The following is a 24,754-nucleotide window of genomic DNA, read 5'->3' as shown; positions in this document are numbered from 1 at the left end:
CATTTATAACAAACCTATGAAATGCTAGTATTTTTTCTTCATAATCTGCTGGCATTTTCTGTGCAATAGTTGTTTTTGTGCGCATTGATAAGCCTTGCCCTTTCATGAACCTGTAGCACCAACCCTCAGACCCTGAAAAGTTCTGATTCCCATGTTTTTCTGCAAATCCTTTGGCTTCATTGATTATCATTTTGGTTGAAACTCTTATCCCAGGTTTCCTCTTATCTATCACCCACATTTTTACGGCATTTTCAAGTTCAGGCCAAGATGGAGTTGGGCATTGAAGGTTATGTTTTTGTTTTTTAGCAGTCTTCAGTTGATCTTCCTGCAGTCGCCAAGTACGTATAATTTTTTCGGTAGGTGGTGGACCAAAATGCCTTGCTGCTGCTCTGTTTCCATGCATTTTGGCGTAGTTTAACACTCCTAGTTTATACTGAATTGTATAGCTTAATCTCTTGTTTCCTGTAGTCATATTTTCCCGGGTATTTTTTTTAAACAAATAGTTTTAAGCACTGATACTGACACGTGTGTTGGCTGAGTCAAAGAAAGTGTATGTAAAGAAGGAAAAGCTCGATAGATGTAATGTGACCGTCGAACCTGTTCGAACTTCGACATCAGCTTCGAGCTTTGGCGCTTTTTGGTGGCAGATATTTCCCGCATGCGCAAAATAATTATGGCAGATGTAGAAAACGTTATGTGTGTCTAGACCAGGGGTCGCCAAACTTTTTTTATCATCGCCCCCTATATAATTTTTCGAAATCTCCATAGACCCCCACAAAGGTAATTTTCAGGTAATTAAAATAAAACTATATATTAGTCTAAATATTTAGTAAATCAAAAACAGTAAGTAAAGTAGCTACAGATTTTTTACTTCTTAATGAGATGAGTGCGCCTGGTGTTTCTTGGCAAGGTTCGCTATATTGGGTTCGAAATTAGTCAATTTTAACCGTAAATCCCCTCGAAGCTCCACATTTAATTTATTTCTGTTTTTATTTAAAATTGAATTAACGTGACTGAAACTGGCTTCAACCATATACGAACTTGGAAACGCCAGCATAAATGGCTGAGCCATTTTGTAAAGTTTCACATATTTTTGCTTTATATTTATATTAGTCCACAATTTATGTATTGTCAAATTTTTAATAAGCGTTTTTGCTTCAAGATCGGACAATAGTTCAGCAAGCTCATCTTGTATGTTGATGTCGACGTTATCAATTTGCGCCGAAAATGGCGCAATAATCCAATCAGGGATGTCGATGTTTTCCAAATCAACAAAGCACAGTTTAGAACCGTCGCTTAATTTTTGAAGATGATTTGTATATATTTTCAAGTCTTCTTCTTTTATTTTTAATTGTTGCAGATTTGAAAAATACTTATAATCCTTACGTAGCAATGAAGATCTAAATAAATTTAATTTTGCTTGGAAGCCTAACAGTATTGTCCGAGCTTGGATAATCGTTGCATCTTTTCCTTGCAGTTTTGTTTGAACATCATTAAATTTTCCAAATAAGTCTGCTAAATAAAAAATATGGTTCTTATTGTTTTGGAGTTCATTGCTTAGAACAGGATTTATTTCGTTCAGAAATTCTGTTGTGGAGTCAAATAAATTGACGAACCGTTGCAAGCATACACCTCTAGACAACCATCTAACCTCGGTGTGCAGAAGTAATTGGTTAAATAACTCATTGTTTTCCTCACAAAGTTTGGCAAATAATCTTGATTTAAGAGGTTGAGCTTTAATTTGATTAATAGATTTAATACAAAACTGTAAAGCTTCATGTAACTCTAAACTCATATATTTTGCTACTAATTTGTGTCTATGCAACACACAATGAATAGTACGAATACCAAGCACTTTTTCTTTGAGGCATGTAGCAAAACCTTGGTAACGCCCTACTATAGAAGGTGTGCCATCTGTGGCTACTGCTATTATATTTTCAAGCGGAATGTCATATTTATTTAAATATTCTTGTAAACATCTAAAAATTGTCACTCCCTTTCCATCGGTTTCAAGATATTTAGCAAATAAAAATTCATCAATGACTTCTCCTTTAATTTTACTGAAATATCTAACATACGCCATAAGAATAGCAGAAACGCCAAAAAGAGATTCATCAACTTGTACAGAGAACTTACAATTTTTTAGCTCCGAAACTACTGTGTTTTCTATTTCTTCGGCCATTTTGTCAATACGCCGTTTTACAGAATTTGCACTTAATGGCAAAGACTTTAAAACATTAGTAGAGTCTTTTTTCATCACATTCTCAATGACATCTTTAATTGCAGGTACAACAATTTCTTCTGCGATTGTATGGGGTTTTCCCCTCTTTGCTATATTAAGCGAAATCTTGTACGAAGCAATTAATCCTCCTTCATTTTCAGTTTCAGTAGACTGTTTCATAAAACTTTTTAGAGTTGGTCAACATGTGAATTTTTCTTTGAGTTTTTTGAAAAATTCTAATTCTTCATTTTTTTTTATCTGAATGAAGCCTTTCAAGATGATCTTTCATTTTTGACGGTTTCATGTATTCATTTCCAAAAGTTTTTTCGCATATAAGACACATAGGAATAGTTTCATTTGTCGGTGAACAAATAAATCCAAATTTTAAGTAATCCAATGAATAATACCGACATTTCTTTTTAGATATTAAAGCTGTCATTTTTAAATTAGTGTTCTGTAAATAAGTTAAAATTAAGTTGGTATATTATACTAATCCACATTATTAAAGCTTACCTTTCCACAAGTAACAATAATTAAAATTGATATCAAAACTAAATGAATAGTTTTATAGAAACAATAACTATTTATCTGATGGTAGATATAATAGTAGTAATAATGACACTACAAGCATTTAATACTGTTCACAGTTCACAAAGATAGCTGAAAATGCATATGATATTTGCGTTTGTAGCATCCAGTGTAGAATTGGACAAGCGCACATATGCATCTGACTCATATGCAAGGCTCGTATGGTTTGCGATGGAGACAAAGGGCGAACGAACGACACGATGTGTAACTGCCATATAAAAAAGAAAAAAACTAAAAGAACTAAAACCACACACATAAGAAGAAAGAAAACGGAGTACTGAAGATTCCCTTCGCGCATAATACATACAAAGCCAATGGCAGTGTCGTCGCTCGCCAAGTCTGCGCCAAAGGCTCCTAATTGGTTGATGGGTTTGCCAGCAAGAGACACGGATAAGCCTCAATCGCTCTTCTGGCTACATACTATGAGTCGTGCAAATTACAAACTGGTCACAAGGTCAAGTTGTGACGTCACGGTATACATACGAAAACCCATAAGGAAAAAAGGGGCAGATTGTTTTATGATTTATTATTTTATTTTCTATAAAGAATATAATATTAAGTCAATTATAAAAATATTTTAAATTTTTACGTACACAGTTAGATATGTGTGATTTGCGTATTAAGAACTGTTTTTCCTTTGAGTCCCAATAGACCCCCATTCGACCCCTTGGGTCAGATAGACCCCTACTGTTGTTAAATAGACCCCTAGGGGTCTATATAGACCACTTTGGCGACCCCTGGTCTAGACCTTTATCCGGACTAAAAATAGCATTCAGTATTGAAAGTTAACCTGTGTCCTTCACGTATAAGACACAGGTAACTTTTTTGACACCAAATTTAGGAAAAAAAAGTGCGTCTTATATGCTGTCAAATATGGTAATTGCTCTTTATTTTGTAAATTACTGTTTCATATTTTTAATTGTATAATTTCTGCATGCCATCTTACCAGATTTAAATTGATGATCTATAATCCGGAATCGCCGAAGTCCCAACAAGTCCGGATTACAGACTTTGTACTGTATTGTATTTAAACAGAAACTGTAAGTAAAATTTAAATAAAGTGCAAAAATTATAATTCATAAACTAAAGAAAACCAAACTATTAGAACTTAAAAGTTTCATTTTGAAAAAAATTAACTAGCTAATTAGTGCTAAAAGCTGCTAAGTACAAATGAAATTGTTTCAAAAGAATGTAGTTAAATTGAATTTAAATAATTCTCTTACGCCATTTCTGCAAGGAATGCAATTTGAATTTAACCTTCTAAAACCTGGGCAAAACTCTCATAATATAGCCTTCAAACTGGCGTGATCCAAAACACTTTTGCCCCCTCTTTGACATTTTCCTAATGAGAAAAGTTGTTAGTCTCTTCCAAGGATGCAAAATTTACATGTTTGTTGGATGCTGTGCCATAGTAGATGGGTTGCTAGATTTGCAATTTTTTTTTATGATTATTTTGCTTTCATTTAAATGAAGTTCTAAATAAATAGTGCACTGGATATGTATCCAGTGCACTATTTATTTAGAACAAAATGTATACAATGTTTATATTTCATTTACTATTTCTGATCAATCATGGCAATAATATGTGAATTTTATAACTTTGTTTTCACACTTTATTTATATTCGCATATTTTTGTATTAGAAATTAGAGAACGAGAACAAAATTTTACAAAATATAATTAATACGAACTAGCTTTGTAAGTCTGCAGGTTGGAATGCGATTTTTAATAACATATTTTCATTAACAAAATAATGGTAATGACTAATTTAATGAAATAATAATAATAATAAATTCATTAATAATGTTTATTACTATTAGATGATTAGAATGAGATTCAATACAGTTAGATTTTGAAATGAACCTACAGCAATAATAAAGCTTTATATAACAATAACAGAGCTTTAAATCTGCTTTTTTCGATAATTTTGTTATAATATAAAAAAGAAAATCGGAGATATATTGGTTGCGTTTCATCATTTAACTTTAACAAATATTACATTGAACTATCAGGCGAAGGATGTATATCTTTAACAAGAATTTTTCTTTGTAAAATTGGCTTTTCTTTATGTTAGCCAAGGAAAAAATATCTGTGACCTATACATGCAATCATCAAAAATATTTTTCAGAACAGTTTTAAATGTTTATGAAGAATTATATGTCAATTTCCTTTCATGGGCAGAAATTTTGTCTAAAACCATTGTTATATCCAAAGGTCTATTTCATTTTCAACGAATATTTTATTTGTACATAAACATAATATATTTTCTAATTTATTTTAGAAAGAGTAATTTTTAACGTTTTCAAAAGAATAAGGGCATACTGGGTGTTGACACTTACAATGTAGTAAATCTGTTGTTCATATTTCTTCCAGTAATGAAAATGATTACCCTGGAATGTTTTAAAAGTAAAATTAAGAAAACTGTGCATGTCAAATTTTGCATAAAGTATCTTCTCATGTATTTTTTTATTTAAAGTGTGAAATTTTCTCTTTGAAAAAATAAAAAATCATGAACGGAGCAAAATTAATTCATGTGAAATAACTTTGCAATAATTCCATCGTAATATGAAATAGTGGAGAAGAGTGCAATACAGTTTATTTATTCACAAATAATCCCCTCATATTCCTAATTTATGTACTGTCGATTGAGAAATATGGGTTAGTAAATTAAACCTGTTATTTCAATACTTTTTCTTTATCAGTTTTTACGGGCCCTTCAATAGAGCGTTAAAGGTGGCTGAACACTTGTAGCTCGCTCGGGTTTGAATCCTGGCTAAAGGGTTACATTCATGGTTTTGTGTAACAAGCCAGCTTCTCTTAGAAAGTCCTTCACAAAGGCATCAATTCCCTTATACAGATAATTTTGTGCTTTGATGTAATTCAGTAAGCGAACAAAATTAATCCAATCAAACCTGGAAAACGGGTTGATTACATATGGAGTTTCCCATTAGGAACGTAAATGTGAGCAATTTTCTCTTAAAAAGGTTTACCCTAAAGCATCCATCCCCTTATGCAGATAGCGTTCACGTGCTTTTCCGTAATCCAATCCTAATTCTCATACATTTAATAGTAAGTTGACATACGCCTTATTACAGACAAAATAGCATTCCTTTTTTAAAGATAAACTTTTTTTTTTTAACTTGTCTGAATTCCCTTTATCTCTTGAAGAGTATAGGAATTTCAGCAAATAAAACTGGGCGAAATTTTATACAAGGTAACTGATGTTTTGATTCAATTTAGAAGTTAAGCGAGCTTTAATGATATTTAAATACTTTTTGGCAGATGTCATCTTAAAAGAGGGTCTAAAGATAAGTTTAATTTATAATGAATGAAAATCATTGAAAGCAATTATTGAATGAAATCAATCAATGAATGAATGAAAATCACAAAAACTATTATTCATGCAGTTGTCTCTTATTTATCTCCTGATAAATCAGACAAAATTGCCTACATAATAGAAACATTTTGAAAGAGTTAACAGTTCTTAAGGGTTTTATGCACACACACACACACACACACACACACACACACACACACACACAAAACAAAACAAAACAAAACAAAAAAAAAAAAAAAAAAAGACCAAAATAAATTCTTATTATTCATAAGTATAAAAAGGAAGTAAATGATAAAAGCAGTTTTACCTATTTTCTAGAAGGGCATTAAATCTAAAATATGAATCTATTCTTATTTGCTATGATTAAGAAGCATTAAATCTGGTAAGCTTAAACAGTGTGCAAAATCGCTGACATTTTAATCATAGCAAAATTTAGTACTAAAAAAGTTAGCACTAAAACTCAAAAAGCTCAAAATGCTTAAAAAGCTAAAAAATAACAAGGCCCCAGGCCCTGACTTGATTACTTCAGAACTTATTAAAAGTGCTGCTGGTCAAAACATTGAGAAAATACACCACCTCATCGAATCAGTTTGGAACCAAGAAGTTTTACCCAAAGATTGGAAACTGAGCATCATTTGTCCTACAGTATCCTCTATACACAAAAAAGGAGACATTTTGGAATGTACCAACTACAGGGAAATCGGTCTCCTTTGTGTTTTCCACAAACTATTTACCAATATACTTTTCAGTAGACTAGTAGCTTATACAGAAAATATTGTAAGTGATTACCAATGTGGTTTCCACAAAGGAAGATCTACAGCAGAGCAAATGTTTAACATTAGGCAAATTTTGGGAAAAAGCTAATAAATATGGCATTTGTTATGTCGCAAATTTTAATTATTAATATGTGTTTTAAGTTATTCTTATTCTAATATTTTTATTTGTATTCATGTATATTTTAATCTGGAAAAAAGTATTCTTAAACTGTTAAAGCCTTATTTAACTGGTAGTTCTTGAAAGTGTAGTGTAACAACGACAGGAAACGGTTGCAAGAGCCATCTGGTTTATGGCCTTTTTACTAACAGTGGAAGCAGTAAGGTGCTGTTTTGTCGCGTTTTACTAATTCCGTGTGAAATGAAAATCGTCTTGCCTTCGCTTTGTTATAGTTGCAGTTTTGCTTACTTCAAGACAATGGGGGTTGTACAAAGTTTAGGAAATTGAATTCTCGTAAAGCTTAGTTCTGCTTGTTAGTTTGGGGGGTCCATTTTTTTTTCTCACGTTGTGTGTACAGATGTTTCTTGGACTGCATTGTCAGATTTCTGGTGTTTGAATCATCATGGGTGTGTCATTTTCTCGGTCTAGATAAAGTAAAATTCTGGCATTGGTGTGATTTTAATTTTATGATTTTTGAAAGCCTATGAACTCACAGAGGCGGAGAAAACAGATTTCCTGGGTGCTTGCACCAGGCTAGAGTTCATATTCTGCTTCTGATTTTCAAGCTAACAGGAAGAAGAGAAAGAGTGGGGGCTTGACCCCTTGCGGGTCTTGCTCTCGCGAGCGCCGGCTATTGCGTCGGATTTGGAGTCTGATTTGAGTTCTTTGATGTGAAGTTAAGCTGAAAAAAAAGATTGTGACGTTTTCCCTGTTGCAGCCTTGCCTTGCAGCGGTGGTGTGAACCAGCGAGCAGCGGATATGATTTTCTCTTGGCTTTTAGCTGGCAAGAATTTGCGTTGGCATAAGGCGTAGAGCTCAGCAAAGAATTTTGATTCTCTTGTTCCAAGACTTGTAATGCAGATTCTCATGGTGATCCTGATGCAGTATTCCTGTTTTTCCCGACTTTGACTTGTGCGTTGCTGTTTATTCTGCCTGTGTCAGCTGTGTCGATTTTTTTCATCATTCCATGCTCTGGAATTTGTTAATTGTAAGGACAGCTTCAGTGGTGTTTCAACCAAGTCATCTTTAAAATTCGCAAGAACTGTCTGTCTCCATTAACAAGGATTTTGTGAATAAGGGACAGAAGGAATAATGTGGTGCTCGAGTAAACTTTGGACACTGGACGATCTGTGGAGCTGTCAAATTGCCTTATTAATCAGTATACGAAGGTATTCCTGAGTAATGGGTGTGGTATGGACTTCACTCTGTGAGTGATTTGTTTTTTTTTTTTTTTGTCTACCTATCTTTTCAAATTACTTAAATGAAAATTATTTATTTTATATAAGTAAACTACTAAATTATTAGAATATTTTGAATAATAACCAATTAATTTAAAGTCTGTAAATGAAGGTTTAAAGATTTGTTTTACCAGCTTAATTAGTGAGCTATTGAATGTCAAAAATAGTAAACTTACAAATTAATATGAGTATGTTAATTTTGGAATGAGATATGTGTTATTTTCCATCTTAAGGTATATTAATTTATGTAAGCTGTAATTGCGTGTGACATTATGTGCTACTTTTCATAGTAAAATAGCTAATAGGATACTGATCAGTTATCCATTATTTAGTAATATAATAATATTCTAGAATTTAATAAATGTGTGTTTAAAATTTAATTGCATTTGTGTATTTATCTTGTGTATAATTTACTGTGGTCTGTCATGTCCCCTCTATTTGTTTGAGCCAGGAGGCTTTTAAGAAACATGGAGTTTAATTGAATTTGAGGTTATTGATTTTTCCCTAGTGGGCTTCACAATGCGCCCTATTGTACTCGTACTAAACTAATAGCACTATACGATTGATAAGATATGATATACGATTGATTGTTCGATATGATATACGATGATTTATTTGATTGATCTTTTGATTATTATGAATTAGATATGTTTTGGATTATATTATTTTTTTAGTTAGTTTTGTCTGGCACCATGTGTTCAGTTAAGTCAAAGTTTAAAAAAGTATTAAAAACTAATAATTTTCAGATATTCAACACACTGCAACGCACCACCTTTTTGTTGATTTTAAGACTGCCTATGATTCAGTAAACAGAAAATATTTAATTGAAGCTATGAGAGAATTTGCAATACCTGAAAAACATATAAATTTGGTCACTATTACTCTTACTGAGACAAAACTTAGGGTTAAAATCCAGAATAATCTCTCTGAGCTTATTGTTGTTTCAAATCGGCTCAGGCAGGGTGATGCACTGGCTTGCTTGCTTTTTAACCTTGCCCTCCAAAAAATCATAAAAAACTTCAACATTAATACTTGTGGAACTATCTATAACAAGTCTGTTCAGATTTTTGCATTTGCTGATGATATTGACATAGTCTCATGCACTCCCGAGTCACTTAGAAAGGCTTTTACATCTCTAGAGGCTGCAGCCAGCAAAATGCATCTAGCAATCAACCAAAATAAAACTAAATTCATGCCATGTGGTAATAACAGCAGCCCCTGTTTTGAAATTCGGAATTACACATTTGAAATTGTTAGAAAATTAAAATATTTAGGATCAGAAGTTAGTACTCTCAATGATTTAATGCCTGAGATCTGTAGTAGAGTCACAGAGGCTAACCGATGCTTTTTTGGTCTAAAAAAATACTTGACGTCTAACTTCACTAGCAGAAAAATGACGATTTTAATTTACAAAAGCTTAATCAGACCCATTCTTACATACTCTGTTGAGACCTGGCAATGGCAGAAAAAGCTAAAACTATAATTTCTGTCTTTGAAAGAAAAATTTTGAGAAGTATTTTTGGTGGCATAAAGTGTAACAATATCTGGAGAAGAAGAACTAACTCTGAACTCAATAAATCCTTTAAAGACATAGATAAAATATATAAGGATTCAGAGAATTAAGTGGGCAGGACACCTGTGCAGAATGGATGAAAATCGAGTAACTAAAAAGATCTTCTCGGCCAGACCATTCTGCACCCGAAAAAGAAGGAGACCTAAACTTAGGTGGCTCTACTGTTTGGAAACAGACTTAACAATTTTAAAAATAACCAATTGGATGTCCAGGGACAGAAGAGCTTGGAATTCGATTCTGAGGAAGGCAAGGGCCCATCCTGGGCTGTCTGGCCATTGAAGAAGAAGAGGAAGAAACAAGAAAGTTAAGATTTATGTCAAATACATAGTTACTGCTTATTATGATCACGTTGGTAACTTTTAAAAATCATAACATTAAGCAGGTGATAGCAACGTGAAATAAAATGTTTACCTACTAACCTAGCAGTTAACAGCCTTATTTATACATCCTAAAAGTAAAGCATTCATCTTAAACTGTCTTTATTTAATTATAATAAAAAAAATATATCACGGGGAAGATAAAAACAGGGAAATGTTACCACTATGAAGATAAAAGTCTTTACCATAGAAATTGTATATATGGAAGTAATATTTATCACCATTTGTTTGCCAGAAATGTATTTATCATTAATTGATATATATTTTTTGAAGCAAATATTTATGCTTTTATATTTTCACGTGTTGCATTTGAAATGAGGTTAATCTCTCATGAATATCAAAACCCCAAATTTTTAAGCTTGCATGCTTACGTATTGAACAGAGGTTTTTTGGTTTCTTCGCATGCAAATTCTTTTCCTTTGGCATGGTAACTAATATTTTCCATTGTTAACCGAGTGACAAATTATGTTTTTGTTATTCATCTGCTACAATGCTACCACGATGTCTTTCTTCATCTATGTCATTATGTCATTTATTTTTATATCATGGAGATTTTTCAGTATTCCTGAAAATCAGAGGGTGATTCAGCTGCTTTTGGGTATTATCTTTTGTAAAATTTAGTTTGGATTGTTTTTGCTGTGATATTGTTCCATGACATAGCTAAAAGCTACAAAGAATTTAAATGATTTACAGAGAGGAAACCATACATTTGTACCACTGAAACACCTCTACCCATTTTTAGCCAAATCTCATCTTTAAATGCATTCATTATTTGTGCGTTGATGAGTACACTTTTATTACTGACTTTAGTGAATTAGAGTTTTATATTTTACATCTTTCCTGGCATGCTACTTTACTAAATTTTGATTGGCTTCTACAGCGTGCTGATGAAGTTAAGCCTGAATTATATTAATTTAGTTATTTATTATATTCAAGCTTTCCAAACAAACCCCATAAGAAAATCACCATGGTTCTTCTTGATCTTTCTGTTGCTTTTGACAGAGTCTGGAGGCAGAAACTGATCAACTTTTTACACGATACAGGCATTACATCTAATGCTCTAATCTGGATTAATGATTTTCTAAGGAAAAGAAGCTTTAAAGTCAGGGTTAATGCCATTTCTCCACCACTCACCATACCCGGGCAGGAGTTCCTCAGGGCTCCATACTTAGCCCTCTTCTTTTTCTTCTATACATGAGTACGATTGGCCCCCACATCAGTAAAAAAATCAAAGTTGCCTGTTATGCCGATGATATTGCAGTCTGGCACACCAACTCAAATCCTGAAGTCTCACAAAAGGCTCTAAATATCTATATGAGAGGCATTGAAATCTGGTCAAAAGATCTTAAAATTAATCCAGATAAAACAAACTTTTGTGTCTTCTCAACAGATAGAAAAAAATAGAAGCTCGTTTCATCCTATTATAAAGCTATTAGGTTCTGAAATCAAACAAACTTCTAACCCCAAGTATCTTGGACTGACCCTAGATGCAGAGTTGAGATTCTCTAAACACCTTGAACATGTTTCAATAAAGGCATTGGAAAAGCTAAAATTTCTTAAAAAACTTTGTGGTGCCTCTTGGGGATCAAGACCCAAAACCCGCAAGAATACTTACACTTCCATGTTCAGGCTGTTTTAGAATATGCAGCACCCATATGGGCATCGGCAAGGCCTAATGTTAAAGGAAAGATTGACGCTGTTCAATATAGGGCCTCTAAAATCATCACTGGAGCTCTTTCATCAACGAATAACATCAAAATTGAAAAGGAATGCGGCCTCGCCCCCTTGGAGAGCAGAAGAAAATTAATAAAAATTAATTTACCAACAAAATACAAACCCTTGCTGAATATCATATCTCAAGTAGAACCTTCAGGGCATGGAGTGACAGTTTCAGGCTTAAGAGATCCTCAACCCTCCAACATGACCAAGATATCAGAAATGACATCAACATCAAATATGAGACTCTCAAAATTTCCAAAGAGCCTTACAACATTCTGTACCCTCTTCCCCAAACAAAAAAATTTATTTAACTCTTTTACAGCCTTGTACCAAGAAAGATCCCACTGCAATAATCAAAGAAAAGGGTGACCATACCATTGAGGAACTTGCGACCTTAACTCAAGATCTGACGATCGCCTACACAGACGGCTCTTCTGACTTCAATCTGAACAGAGGAGGAGCGGGAGTCTTTTTCATCGGACCAGACGGAGTGCAGAAATGCCACAGTATTCCTGTTGGGAAAATCACCTCCAACTATACATGCGAGCTCGTTGCCATCAAAAGTGCTCTGGAGATTTATCTCTCTAAAGAAGACCAGAGTTCCAAGGACATCATCATCTTCTTTGACTGCAGATCAGCATTGCAAGTGATCCAGAAGGGCAAATGTCAACTCAGTCATCAGATCATTGAACTCACAAACAAAATCATTGCTGCCCCCAAATCCTGCATCTTGCAATGGATACCAGCTCATGTAAATATTTTTGGTAATGAGAAGGCCGATGAGCTTGCAAAGGCATCCCATGATTCTCCTCAGCCATCCAACTGCCTAACCTTCGTTGATGCCAATTGCCAGCCAAAGACTAATCGATCAAGTTAAGGGAAACTCCATCCCGGAATTGAACTGTGACAGAGCCATATCGACTATCATAACCAGACTTAGGACAAATCACTTAAAAGGGATGAGGATTTCTGCCGATGGACAGCATAGTTAACCAACATTTGTTCTCATTTTCCAGATGACATCCCACTGTCTCGCCATCACATCTTCAGCTGCCCAGCAATCCAGGCCAGACTGTTTAACATTGGCATTGAAGAACCAGTGGACCTACTTTATACTGATAGAGCTGCCGAGGTTGCAAATGCTGTCTTTGACAGCTTCGAAGCTATATAATTGCACTTTGTAATAGACACGACATCATCATTATATTCAAGACTATTTCCAGCATATGCATAAGGCTTATCTAAGTCCTGAATAAATTAATTCCCACATTTTATTCAGTGCCAGCCCTAAATATTTTGCGGCCCGGTATAGTTTCTGTGGGTCCGAATTTCTGCTGCCAAGACCTTTGCTAAAATCTAAAAATTTTCATCCCAGTGCCTTCCATAAATTGTACAGATTTTACCATCACTTAATTTTGTAGCTTGGTACTTTTCCAAATTCTAAAAACTTTACAGCGCAGTGCAGCCGCACCAGCCGTAGCACCGGCCCTGAGCTTAACTTAATAAAAAGTCAGTTATTCTCAATTGAGATAGTACTAAATATTTTCTTTTGACCAATGCATCTCTTACAAAATCTATTTTTTTTTTTTTTTTTTTTTTTTTTTTTTGCATATGGAAAGAAATTTCCGTTAAATTTCTCCTCGTCAACACACTCAGTATTTCATGCTGAAATTAGCTCAAGTCTGTAATCATCGCCCAGCGTAATATCAACATAAAACGTTATTATGTTCTTTTGTATTTAGTTACTAATATTAAAAATGAAAAAAAGCATTAAACATTACTGCCTGAACCATTTCTAAAGCAGCAGTTTGTTGAAACTGTAATGTTGAAAATATAATGATGAATTACAAAAATAATAAATAATGAGTCACCAGTGCTGAAGTGAAATTAAGAATTAAGACACTGCACATTATGTAATGAAAAAATATCAAATGTGTATAAATAAAAAATATATATCAAAATATTAAAGCATGAAAAAAATTTTCTAAAAAAAAAAAAAAAAAAAAAAAAAGTAAAAAAAAATATATATATATATATATAAAAAAACGGTTGCTGGAGATCGGGATTTAGGGCTTTATGCTGTATTATTATTTACAATGTCCATAGATGTCAGTTTAAAATTTTCTGATGGTCTTCATCATAGAATGGTAAAATCAACTGAACTGTAGGTGGTTGTCTTAGAGAAAATTCAATACATATCTTTTAAGACTTGTATATTCTCTAATGAGCAGCATATGTCCTTTAATGTATTTAAACCATTTCTATAAAAACTGTAATGAAACTTATTTAATTATTTTTATTTTTAGTTTACAAACCAGGCCAGCCTGGTGGTGGTTGGGCCGATCCTTGCAACACTGATGATACAATAACTGAAGTGTTGCCAGAAGGTACTAGTAAAATAAGTTCCACATCAACTGATTCCCTTGAAATGAGGTTTGTGTTAAGCATTTTAAAAGGAACTGTTTGTTTCATGGTTGCAAAGTTTTATTCTATAAAAGATTCCCCTCTTCCTTTTTTAATATTGCATTCTTATGCTAGCTGTTTTACTTACTTAAAAATCTTATTAAAATATATTAAAAAATATTCCCTATATAATGAAATCTTTATCACGAGATTAATATCTTTAAATTGTTTTGTATTGTAATTGTTATGCTAATGGTTTTAAGTATACTATATTTTGTGATTGTGCTTTTATTAATAAAATATATAAAGGAGATTAGCTTCTTAAGATATATTATTAAACAAAAAAAAAAAAATTATCAGTTGACTTAAAAACTGAATGAAATCTGTTGCATTAATTTATTTTTAATTCACAAACCATGTCAACCTGGATAAATTTGGGATGATCCTTGTGAGAAAGATAATATGCTAACTGACTGATAATATGCTAACCCAAGTTCGCAGTAATAAATACAAACAAGGATTTGTGAAATTTTTTGATGTGCATAATGTAAAAGAAAGAGTAATGTTTTCACTTTATTTATATATGAGGTATTGAGGACATTAAAGACTGAAATTTGAATCTTAGCTGAAATCATGTGATTTAATAAAATTCTTACAGTCTCTTAGCCACCAAATGGAAAACACTAAAGCTTGTCATGCTATAGTTAATCTTATCTATATATATATATGTAATAGATTCTCTAGTAGAACGCAGGTAGTTGTATCCACAATGAACAGCGAGAATTTTGATGCCATAGAATGCTGAAACGCCGATCCACAATGAATAAGAAATTTGGCAGTCAAGGTATATTTAATTTAACTTTTATTTCAGTAAACATGTTGTGGTCACAAACAAATTGTCACATTTATTGTGACTATTCCAAAAAGCTTACATTTTTGATAGATTTGCAGTAAAAAGAAGGAGCAGACAGACAGCAGTCCAGCTAAGCCAGAGCGGTGAAAACAAGTATGTTATGTTCAGAGTGAAATTTTAATTTAGACTGAGTTAGTTTTGGTTCTCAGTGCATTTTGATTGGATGGTTAATAATGCTGTAAAATTACTATTGGCTGTTTGAGTTTTAGTTTCATTTACATCATCAGAATTATGTAAGAGTCATTAGACATAGATTTTTCTCGAAATGAAGCAGTACAAATATAGGTTACTATTTTTAGAATACAGAAGGGAATTAATTTTCTCTGCTAATTTAATCTTTTACATATTCTTTATTTTTCTTACAGATATATATATATATATACAGTCAAAAGTCGTTAATCCGGACTCGTCGGGACTTCGGCGATTCCGGATTATCGATTTTTCCGGATTATAGATCATCAGTTTAAATCTCGTAAGATGGCATGCAGAAATTCTAAAATTAAAAATATGAAACCGTAATTTATGAAATAAAGAACAATTATGATCTAAAGGGTATCAAAATTTACAAGAAAAAAAAAAAAAAAGCTTAATATTTATTTGTTTACTTTATTAAACATTTCTTTCAATGTAAGTTGTTTCATTTTATGTGATAATACTTTCTCTTTAATTCTATAAACAGACATAATTTCTTGTTCAGTTACAAAGTTCCGCTGTTCAAGTCCCGTTAATTGCTGTGCTGAGAATACCGACTAACTTGTCAATCGAAATTTTTTCGTTTTCACTAAACTCTCTGTCACCTTCTTCATGTCTTTATCCATTTTTTGCAGCAATTCCACTTTTTGTTTGTTAGACATCGAAACATACTTTCGTTTTGTAGATCCTTTGGAAGTTCCAGCATCGGAAATTCTATTTGACATAATCGAAAGTTCAAGTTTACTTTTATAAAATTGCTCTTACAGTCTGCAAAAAATAATAAGCGGGATCCAATTCGAAGATTAAGGAACAACGCAATCATTAACATTAACTGAAATAGATAATTAGATAATTTTAGCTTATACCGTCCGTTATAAATTAAACGCGCAGGCGAAAACGTATTCTGCACTTGCGCACACGCATATGCGCAATAGTCAAGGTCTTACGCGCACGCGTTAAACGCCTGTGCGCATGTGCCAACGCGGCGCATGCGCAGAAAGTTTTTAGCTTTGAGGTCCGGATTATGGGTGTCCGAATTAATGACTTTTGACTGTATATAGATAGATAGAGAGAGAGAGAGACTAAAAATAGTAAATTCTGAGCTACCTCTTCAAATACATGAAAGAAATTAAATTTAAAATTAGTACTATTTTGAAATTTTTTAATAAAAAATGTTAGTTTCTGTAAATGAAAAAAATTTTAAACAAAATGTTTTTAATTAGAAGAAATTTTGATATACATTAAAATATCTGTAAAAAGTGGAAAAGGAATTCAATTAAAATCTGATTCAATGTTATCAAGAGGAGGTAGATGAAATCTCAAATGAACTCCGTTTCTTAGGAAAAACACTGTGCTTCTGTTCATCCAAAATTAGCTAATGAACCATTTAAATGATTTAAACTTAATTTCAGCCACAATTATGTTATTAATGCTCCAGAATTCTTAATATAAATTAATTGTCTTATGTACATTGTAACATTAATACAAAATGAACATCATTCTCTTTATGAAGCCATTTGGCTTTTCTAAAATTAGTCGACTATGTTTCCACCATTGACTAAAAATCTCTTTAAGGTGCAATGAATTTCATAGTTTCTTTATTTTCTGTTTTTTTTTTTTTTTTTTTTCCGACCTTAAGTTCAACAAATTATTCATTTCGATATATTAAATAAAACATAAAATTTGTGACTTTCATTTCAAGCATTTAAAAAGATTTCAGATAACAAAAAATTCTTCTTAGCAACTTCTTAGTAATAAGTTCTATCCTCCTGGCCTGTCTGTTAATATTCTTGTACACAACTAGCCGAGGACAGCTTATTCTGGAACAGTTTATGGTGAAAGGATTGGCTGCATATAGACGTGTAGCTTAAATATGAGAGAACATTTTCCACGAAAGCATCCTGCTTAATGAATACAGTGTTTTGAGCTTAATTATAGTCAATTAATCAATTAAACCAGTCTTTAATATTCCCAGACCTTTTATCAGTTAAATGGTGTTTTTTCTGAAGAAAAGCTTATTTGAGCTTGAACAGAAATTTATATGTCGGCTAATTCTAATATAAATATGTCAATAGATTGGCTGTAAAATAAAGATTTTTTTAATAGTATTGGCAATATCAGTGTAATTTTAAAATCAACAAAATTTAGTGAATGCTTCATATTTTATTTCTTCACCTCATCAGTTAGCTCAGAGACTTCAATGTGTTAAATTTCCCAAATATAAGAGGTGTTTTCCCACTAATTTTTATTCACTACGTTGAACAAGTTTCCCACCCCTGATTTAACTAATTTCAGTATTTTAATTTTATATAATACATATATAATCTTAAATCAACAATTCATTGCATTCATTTGCTTTTCAGAAGCACATGTTTTAAATATATTTTTTTTATTAGCAACCTTAGATAGAATGAACAGAACAAAACTAAACTTTTTAAAAAATATTCTATTTAAAATCAATTAATTGTATTAGAATTAACCAGAACAGTTTGTCTTAAATCTTTCACAGAAAATATTCACAATTTTAAATCTTTCTTTTTATTCCTTTAACACTAAAAAAATTATTTTGCTGTTTCATTCTCTAAAACAGGGATAACTCAAAAAATTATATCTCACCTTATATATTTGCATTCCAGTTAACAGAGAATGAGACAAGCTAATGGGCCAATTTGCTTAATCCTTTAGCATTATGTGTTTGCTTTAGAAATAACTATAAATGAAACAATTTGTATAGTTCTCATGCAAAGTGAATTTGAAACAAGACAAAGACCATGATCTATAAGCCTCATTTATAGGAAAATTTTACATATTAAAAAAAAAAAAAAAAAAGGGAAAAAGAAAAAAGAGAGAGAGTAATGACTAATAAAGTGGTGCACTTCATTTTCAGTCACACTTGTTTATTCTGGTGCTTTTCCAAAAGGCTTTTATGGGTTAGATCGCCTACGTTGCATCACAGTCTATGCTCAGTTAATGGTTTTTGGCAAGCTTGTTATGAAGAAGTAGGAGCAGTAATAGCTTGTTCAAATCAATGAGAGAGACAGCAGAAAGTTACTAATGTCAGCAGTATGATATTTTCTTGGAAATTTGGTCTGTACAACTTGCTATACAAAACATAAATTAGCTTCATAATGCTACTTTCAGTAATAAATTTTAATGTTGGAGAATAATATGTACACTACTGTGCATCTGGATTCCTTATAATACAAAATTATTTTGATATTCTTCAGTGTATTCCAAAACTAAAAATTAAAAATCATTAAATTTCTTTTTTAAAATCAATTTTTGAATTTTTTTTTACGTTATTTGGAAGCCCGTCTATTTGTTCACCTGAAACAAGTACCTCACTTGTCCCAGCTGTGGCTATTTGCATGGAATTTTCATGTTTTTCTTCTGAAATGTTTTCTTTCATGTTTTTCTTCTTCTTGAAATCAGAAAGTGCACCAGTTTCATTTAAAAAGTCCTCCTTGAAAACATCTTTACTAAGATAGATAGGTTTTAAGAATTGTTTTGTGTTATTAAATAAAATGGGTTCTCATTAATGAAAATCTGAAGACTATTGCAAAACTATATAAATTATTAAAAGTATTCTGTAAGTAATTTCATTTGAACTGAAAATTTTCAGTTTTCAACTTTTATGTGAATCAACTGAATATTTGAATTACAAGAGTTTACTGTAACTATTTACGTACTGTATTTTGCTTGCAGTTGTTCAAATTTTCAGAATTTAATATTAAAAATTAGCTAAATATAATCTGAATATATATCTGGTAATAAAAGTATTATATATTTTAAGTGAATTTTTTTACATATTCATTTTTGTTAAGTTTGTGACCATATGACAATGCATTAAAAAGTTTTTCTCTTTATTTTAGATAAAATTAAAAGTACCTGATAGTTTTTTTAAAAAAATGTGACCGATACATTTGTACTTATAAAATTTTATCAATGAATATAGGTCTATTATTTGGTACTCTCTTATTATTATGACCCCTGTTTTGTAAACAGCACCAAGATTATCAGTGGAGATCATCTTCAAATGTCTGGCTGTTCTAATGATGATCATTTATAGTTTACTTGTGAAAAGAATAATTCTGTCATTACAAGAAGAGCACAGAGTATTCCATTCATTAATTTTTTTTTTTTTTTTTCTTTCAAAAAAAAATTTTACTGTTTGATTTATAAAGAAGGGAGGAAGATGGTATATTTTTCTTCCAAGAAAGATGCATTTTACCTTGCATTTGAATATTCAAAAATGTCCATTAAATAAGGTGCAATATGAAAGGTTGCAAGTGAAGGAAAACCATACAGTTTGACAACTAGTTCAGTAGTTTTGGAATATTGTTTGTAATACCACAGCAATTTATTTACTGTTTTAATAGTACAGCAATTTATTTAGTATTTTGATAGCACAGCAATTTATTTACTGACAACAGTTAAGTGATGGGGGAAGCAACTCCCTTACAAAAACATGACTATTGACTGAAACAGTTTATTATAGAGGTATATTCTTTACATCTAATCCAATAACCAAATAACCTGAAAAACTGCAGACATAAGCAAAAACATAGAGGAGGAAAAAGGCAGGCGAAGCTTTTCCAAAATACTGAATACTTGGCAGGTTAAATCGAGGAACTGGTGAATTCCTTCCGGTTCAGGTTCCAAATAGAGTGGCAGCCATGTTCATGACAAGACCATGTACAAGAGAGATTGTTGATTTCCTCAGACTGTTGGAGAGCATGTAAAACAGAGGACTTGGAAAAAGCAGATTAGAGAGATCTTATTGTGAACTATAAATTTCATTTTTTAGATCGAACAGCAACTGTTCATGCAGAAAATGTTGAAAGACTGGCACTCTGCTGAGTGGTGGAATAAAAACCAATGAGGCACAGTTCATCATCATCATCGTCATCATCGAGTATGTTATGAGTTACCTTGTGCAACTTGTATGAAAATGGGGCAGAAGTTCTTGGCATGAGAAAGTGCATCTGATGCCGTATTAAATGCATTCGCAAAAACATGGCAGCCACAAAGTGTATGTGAAAAGTAAACCTGAACCTGGCAATAATCCTGGTACAAACTTGGTGTTTAAAAAGTAGGGGCCATTACAATAAGGAAGTAACTATTATTTTTTTTGAATCAGGTTATAATTATTTTTTAAGATTTTATTTTGTACTTCTTTCTAATGAAAGTATTCTCTTTGCAGTAAAATTGATTTACAGAGTAGCACAGATTGGGTGGATGAACACAAGATTGTAAATGAATTTATTGTAAATGAACCATTACAAAAATTAAGATATGATTACATTTTATCCCAGTGCAAAAGGTAATTTTTATTAATTTTTAACTTGCATGTTTTTTTTTAGTCTAGAATTTTTTAAATAGAAATAAGAATTTTTTAGAATTTTGTGTAATAATTCAATATACTAATTCCATACAATATCACTTCTAAATATTAATCTAATTCATTGATTCTATGGATTTATTTATCTTAAAATTGAAAATATTTTAAACACATTAATTTTCATGCTCTTTTTATATCTTAGTTCAGTTGCTAAAATTTCAGAAATTAGTTCTGAGTACAAACCATATTCTTTGATTTCATAAATTTGTTTAATTGTACTTTTCTGTTCATGGGATGCTAATAGCCAAATATGGTAGCCTGTTTATATCATGAATAGCTGTGCCATGCCAAATTTTTGCAGTTCTGTGATGTTTTTGAAAGGAAAAACAGATCGCTGTATATATGAGGAGAAGTGCATGAATTCAGCATCATTTTTTTCCTTTAGTTATGGTAAAGCATACAAGGAGGGGAGCCGAAGGGGAAGGGCACCTTTTTTGAGGACTTTAAAAGGAAACTGCGTCGCATACACGTTACACATGGGGAAAATCATGAAAATGCTCTTGCAGCCAGTCCGTTCACCTGGAATTGAACCCAGGTCAGAATTACTCGTATTCAGAGATTTTACCATTTGGCCACTGGTGGGACTTGAATTTCATATTGTGCACATTAACATTATGTACATCCTGTTTATAAAAGTCCTTACTTGGTCTTTATTTTTGCAGCTACTTAGCATAGTTATAGACCTTCCAGTTGCAAAAATGTTTTGAGCAATGCACATATTCTTGTTTTGGCATTTTAAAATTTAAATAAATTAATTTTTTAAAACTTTTGAAATCTAACTTTGTATATGTTTTGCTGGTTCCTAAGTTATATAGTTCGACCGCCTCATCCGCGACCATCAGTGCAAACACGCATGCACCATTCGGAGCAAATTATTCTCAAAATAGGGTGGAAGGATGAGGACTTTCTTTCCCTCCAGCATATCTCTTTCCAGAGAAGAGAAGACTTTCATGTTGCAGCAAGTGATAACGCCCCTTTTGGACGAGTCTATGTGTTTTGGCAGAATGCCAACCCGGGTTGCGTTTGAGACGGTCTAGCTATATTTAGGAAAATTTTATACCATTTGCTATAAAAAATAAAGCACAAAAAGTGTGAGTCCCATATAACAAAAATTTAACAAGGTACTTGATATTAAAATCAGTGATCATATTCAGGGGCTGTACACAAATTGAAGAGCAAAATGTTTTCATTTATACTCAAGTAAAAATAGAATACCAGTTTCAAAAGTATTTTTGATATTAAGAGTTTAAGTGATGAGCATTTCTGTACAGTTTATTATGAAACTGTTGATCACTATATTTTTTCTCAAAATGGACATCTTATCCCCAAATCTTATAGAATTCATATTTTAGAAAACACTGGTAGGCTTCAGTACTGGCACTTAGATACACATAGTATTATTTACATTGATTAAAAATGAAAAATATTTGTAGTTTAGTGAATTTTTTGTCTTAATTACCAGATTATGATTCTGAAGTAATAAAACTTCATGAGAATATTAATAACATGTTTTTAGAACTATACATAGAACATGTTTTTAGAACTATACATAAAACATGTTTTTAGAACTATAATTACTTATTCACAAGTCAAACAACAAAAATCAGCGTTATATTTACAAAATTTTCACAGGACTAGTTTCGATGGTTTTACCGAACCACCATCCTCAGCTGCAAGATAAAAGGTTGCCATACTCCTTTATTATTCAATTACTAGCATAAAAATTGTTTAGGCACCACTACATGAGTCATTACTCAAATTATCATGTTGTTGTGATGAAAGGAAAGTATAAAAATAATGATTCGCCAGGTTTGCTTCAGATCAACGATGTCTCTCTGTAGAATGTTTCGGTTTGAGATGTGTGCCAAAGCAGATACACAGCAACAGAGCCAAATTATTTATCATACAAATTTATGCTAAATTGATTGTTTCTTCAATAACAAGGGATTTTATGTAATGTCGAAGTGAAATTAAGAATCGGGCCTCTTCAGATGTTTTATTATGCGTGGAATGGGGGAATCAAATGCGCATGCGTAAAGCCTACGAGAAAACAGTTTTGGTGGTTTTGAGGTCCGGATTTTGGATCATTCCGGATTTCAGACTTTGTACTGTATATCAACAATCATTGGTTGCAAAAATAAAGACCGTGTGAAGACTTTTGTAGATACAGTGTGTATTGTATTATATGATAAATTACAGTTATTCTTTTTTTCCCAATAAAGCTTTATGTAACTTTGAAGCTATCTAGTTAGATTTGGAGCCTATGTTTATGTTTGGTGTTAAGTTGTGCCCTGTTAACAGAAAAGAACCATTGAAATAAATTGTTACTAAAATATTTTTTAAACATTTTTAAATGTTATTTCTAAGTTTTATTTTTGATCAAAAGTCTGCTAAAATACATCATATTATTCATTTGAGAAACTGAAAAATATATATTTCATCAAAATGTATCTTGTTTCAAAATTCATATGAATAATCTCCAAGATTGTTTGGCTTTCAAATGAGGAAATTCTGATATTTCTGAAGATATTTTGATTATAAGAATTTTTCGTATTGTTCTTGAAACTAATTCCAGTGGGTATTTATGTAGCTCATATAATATAGACTATTGTTTTAGATTTTTCGATTACATTACCTTTCATTATACTTTTATAATTTTAGGTGTGCATCTCTGAACTGTGATCAAGTTTTGAAATTTCTCATGGATAAATTATCTTCAAAAGAATTAAATGTTCGACTGGTTAGTACATATATTTAAAAATTCATAATAATGCATTGATATTAAAATAATTCTTTTTTCTGTGTACTGTAAAATACATGCAATGAAAAAAAAAATTTAAAATTCTTTTTCATGTATTTCTTTCAGAGAATTTTTGTCTTTATGGAATATTTATTATTTTACGACATAATTACAGCAGAATCATTGCGCAAGATTGTCTTACCTGTTTTAACATCAACAACTATTGAAAATGCAGAGGAACAAATAAAATTAAAAGCTAAGAAGGTTAGTTATTGTATTATTTCATAGCTGTAATTATGTATGCATCTTTGTATTTTCTTGGAATGGAAGAATAATTTTAGCACACAAAATGTGCCCAGTATGGTATAACAACTGATAAATAAAAATAATAGAAATTTATTGTATTTCAGTTATTGATGTTGTATAATGTATTTGAGTGACTTGGAAGAAATTATTTACTCCATCTGTCAGTACTAATGGTATCTGCAGTGGACCAGAGAGGCCAGACTAGTTCCTTAACATTTTATTCATTACCATTTTCAAATATATTTTTACCCCCCAAAAAAGAAACATTTTACCTCTTTTGAAATTGTTCGTTATTCAAGTGCAGTCAGGTTTTTGAATGAATGGAGTTCACATTGCATTAATTCTATGTCAGAAAGGACTAGCTTATTTTTGCCTGTTCCCATAGCTGTCATAGATTTACTGTTAACTACTGCCATTAACTCATAAGAAATTTTAATTTTCTCATCATTCCTGTAAATGAAATTAATTTAACTTTTAGTGCTATATTTTAATTTGCCTTCATGAAAGCATTCCTGTGGTACATGAGATAATTCAGAGTAAAATATATTGATGCACTGATTCCAAGTTTAAACTATGGAGACAGACACATTATAAAAATGTAATTCTTACACAAGAGGCAATGCACAAGCAATCTCTTGATCTCATGAGCCATTTTATGAGAATGAGTTTTTATTATAATCAGCTGTTTTTATTATAATTCTATGGCAGTGGTGGCGAACCTTTTTGGGGTTGTGTGTCCAAAATGGAATAGCCGTGTACCATTCTGTTTAAGATATTAAATTAGAATTATTCATAAATTACCTCCAAATGGTTA

General features: G+C 31.8%; 1 protein-coding gene across 4 annotated transcripts in view; it reads left to right on the top strand.

Moving 5' to 3' along the window:
- Positions 1–24,754, top strand: part of LOC118191598 (AP-4 complex accessory subunit tepsin-like) — a 72,310-nt gene that overhangs the window by 44,209 nt on the left and 3,347 nt on the right. For all 4 annotated transcript variants that reach the window (XM_035362415.2, XM_085823417.1, XM_035362414.2 and 1 more), the window contains 4 exons: positions 14,292–14,418; positions 20,697–20,816; positions 23,556–23,634; positions 23,761–23,898. In XM_035362415.2, the coding sequence (XP_035218306.1) occupies positions 14,292–14,418; positions 20,697–20,816; positions 23,556–23,634; positions 23,761–23,898 (464 nt within the window). The remainder of the gene's footprint in view (positions 1–14,291; positions 14,419–20,696; positions 20,817–23,555; positions 23,635–23,760; positions 23,899–24,754) is intronic.

This window comes from Stegodyphus dumicola, chromosome 9, assembly GCF_044657685.1.
Source record: "Stegodyphus dumicola isolate Sdum_Otavi_A_Nest chromosome 9, ASM4465768v1".
Taxonomy (NCBI): Eukaryota; Metazoa; Arthropoda; class Arachnida; order Araneae; family Eresidae; genus Stegodyphus; species Stegodyphus dumicola.
Note: the sequence above shows the minus strand (reverse complement) of the source record. Positions and strands in the feature narration are given on the sequence as shown.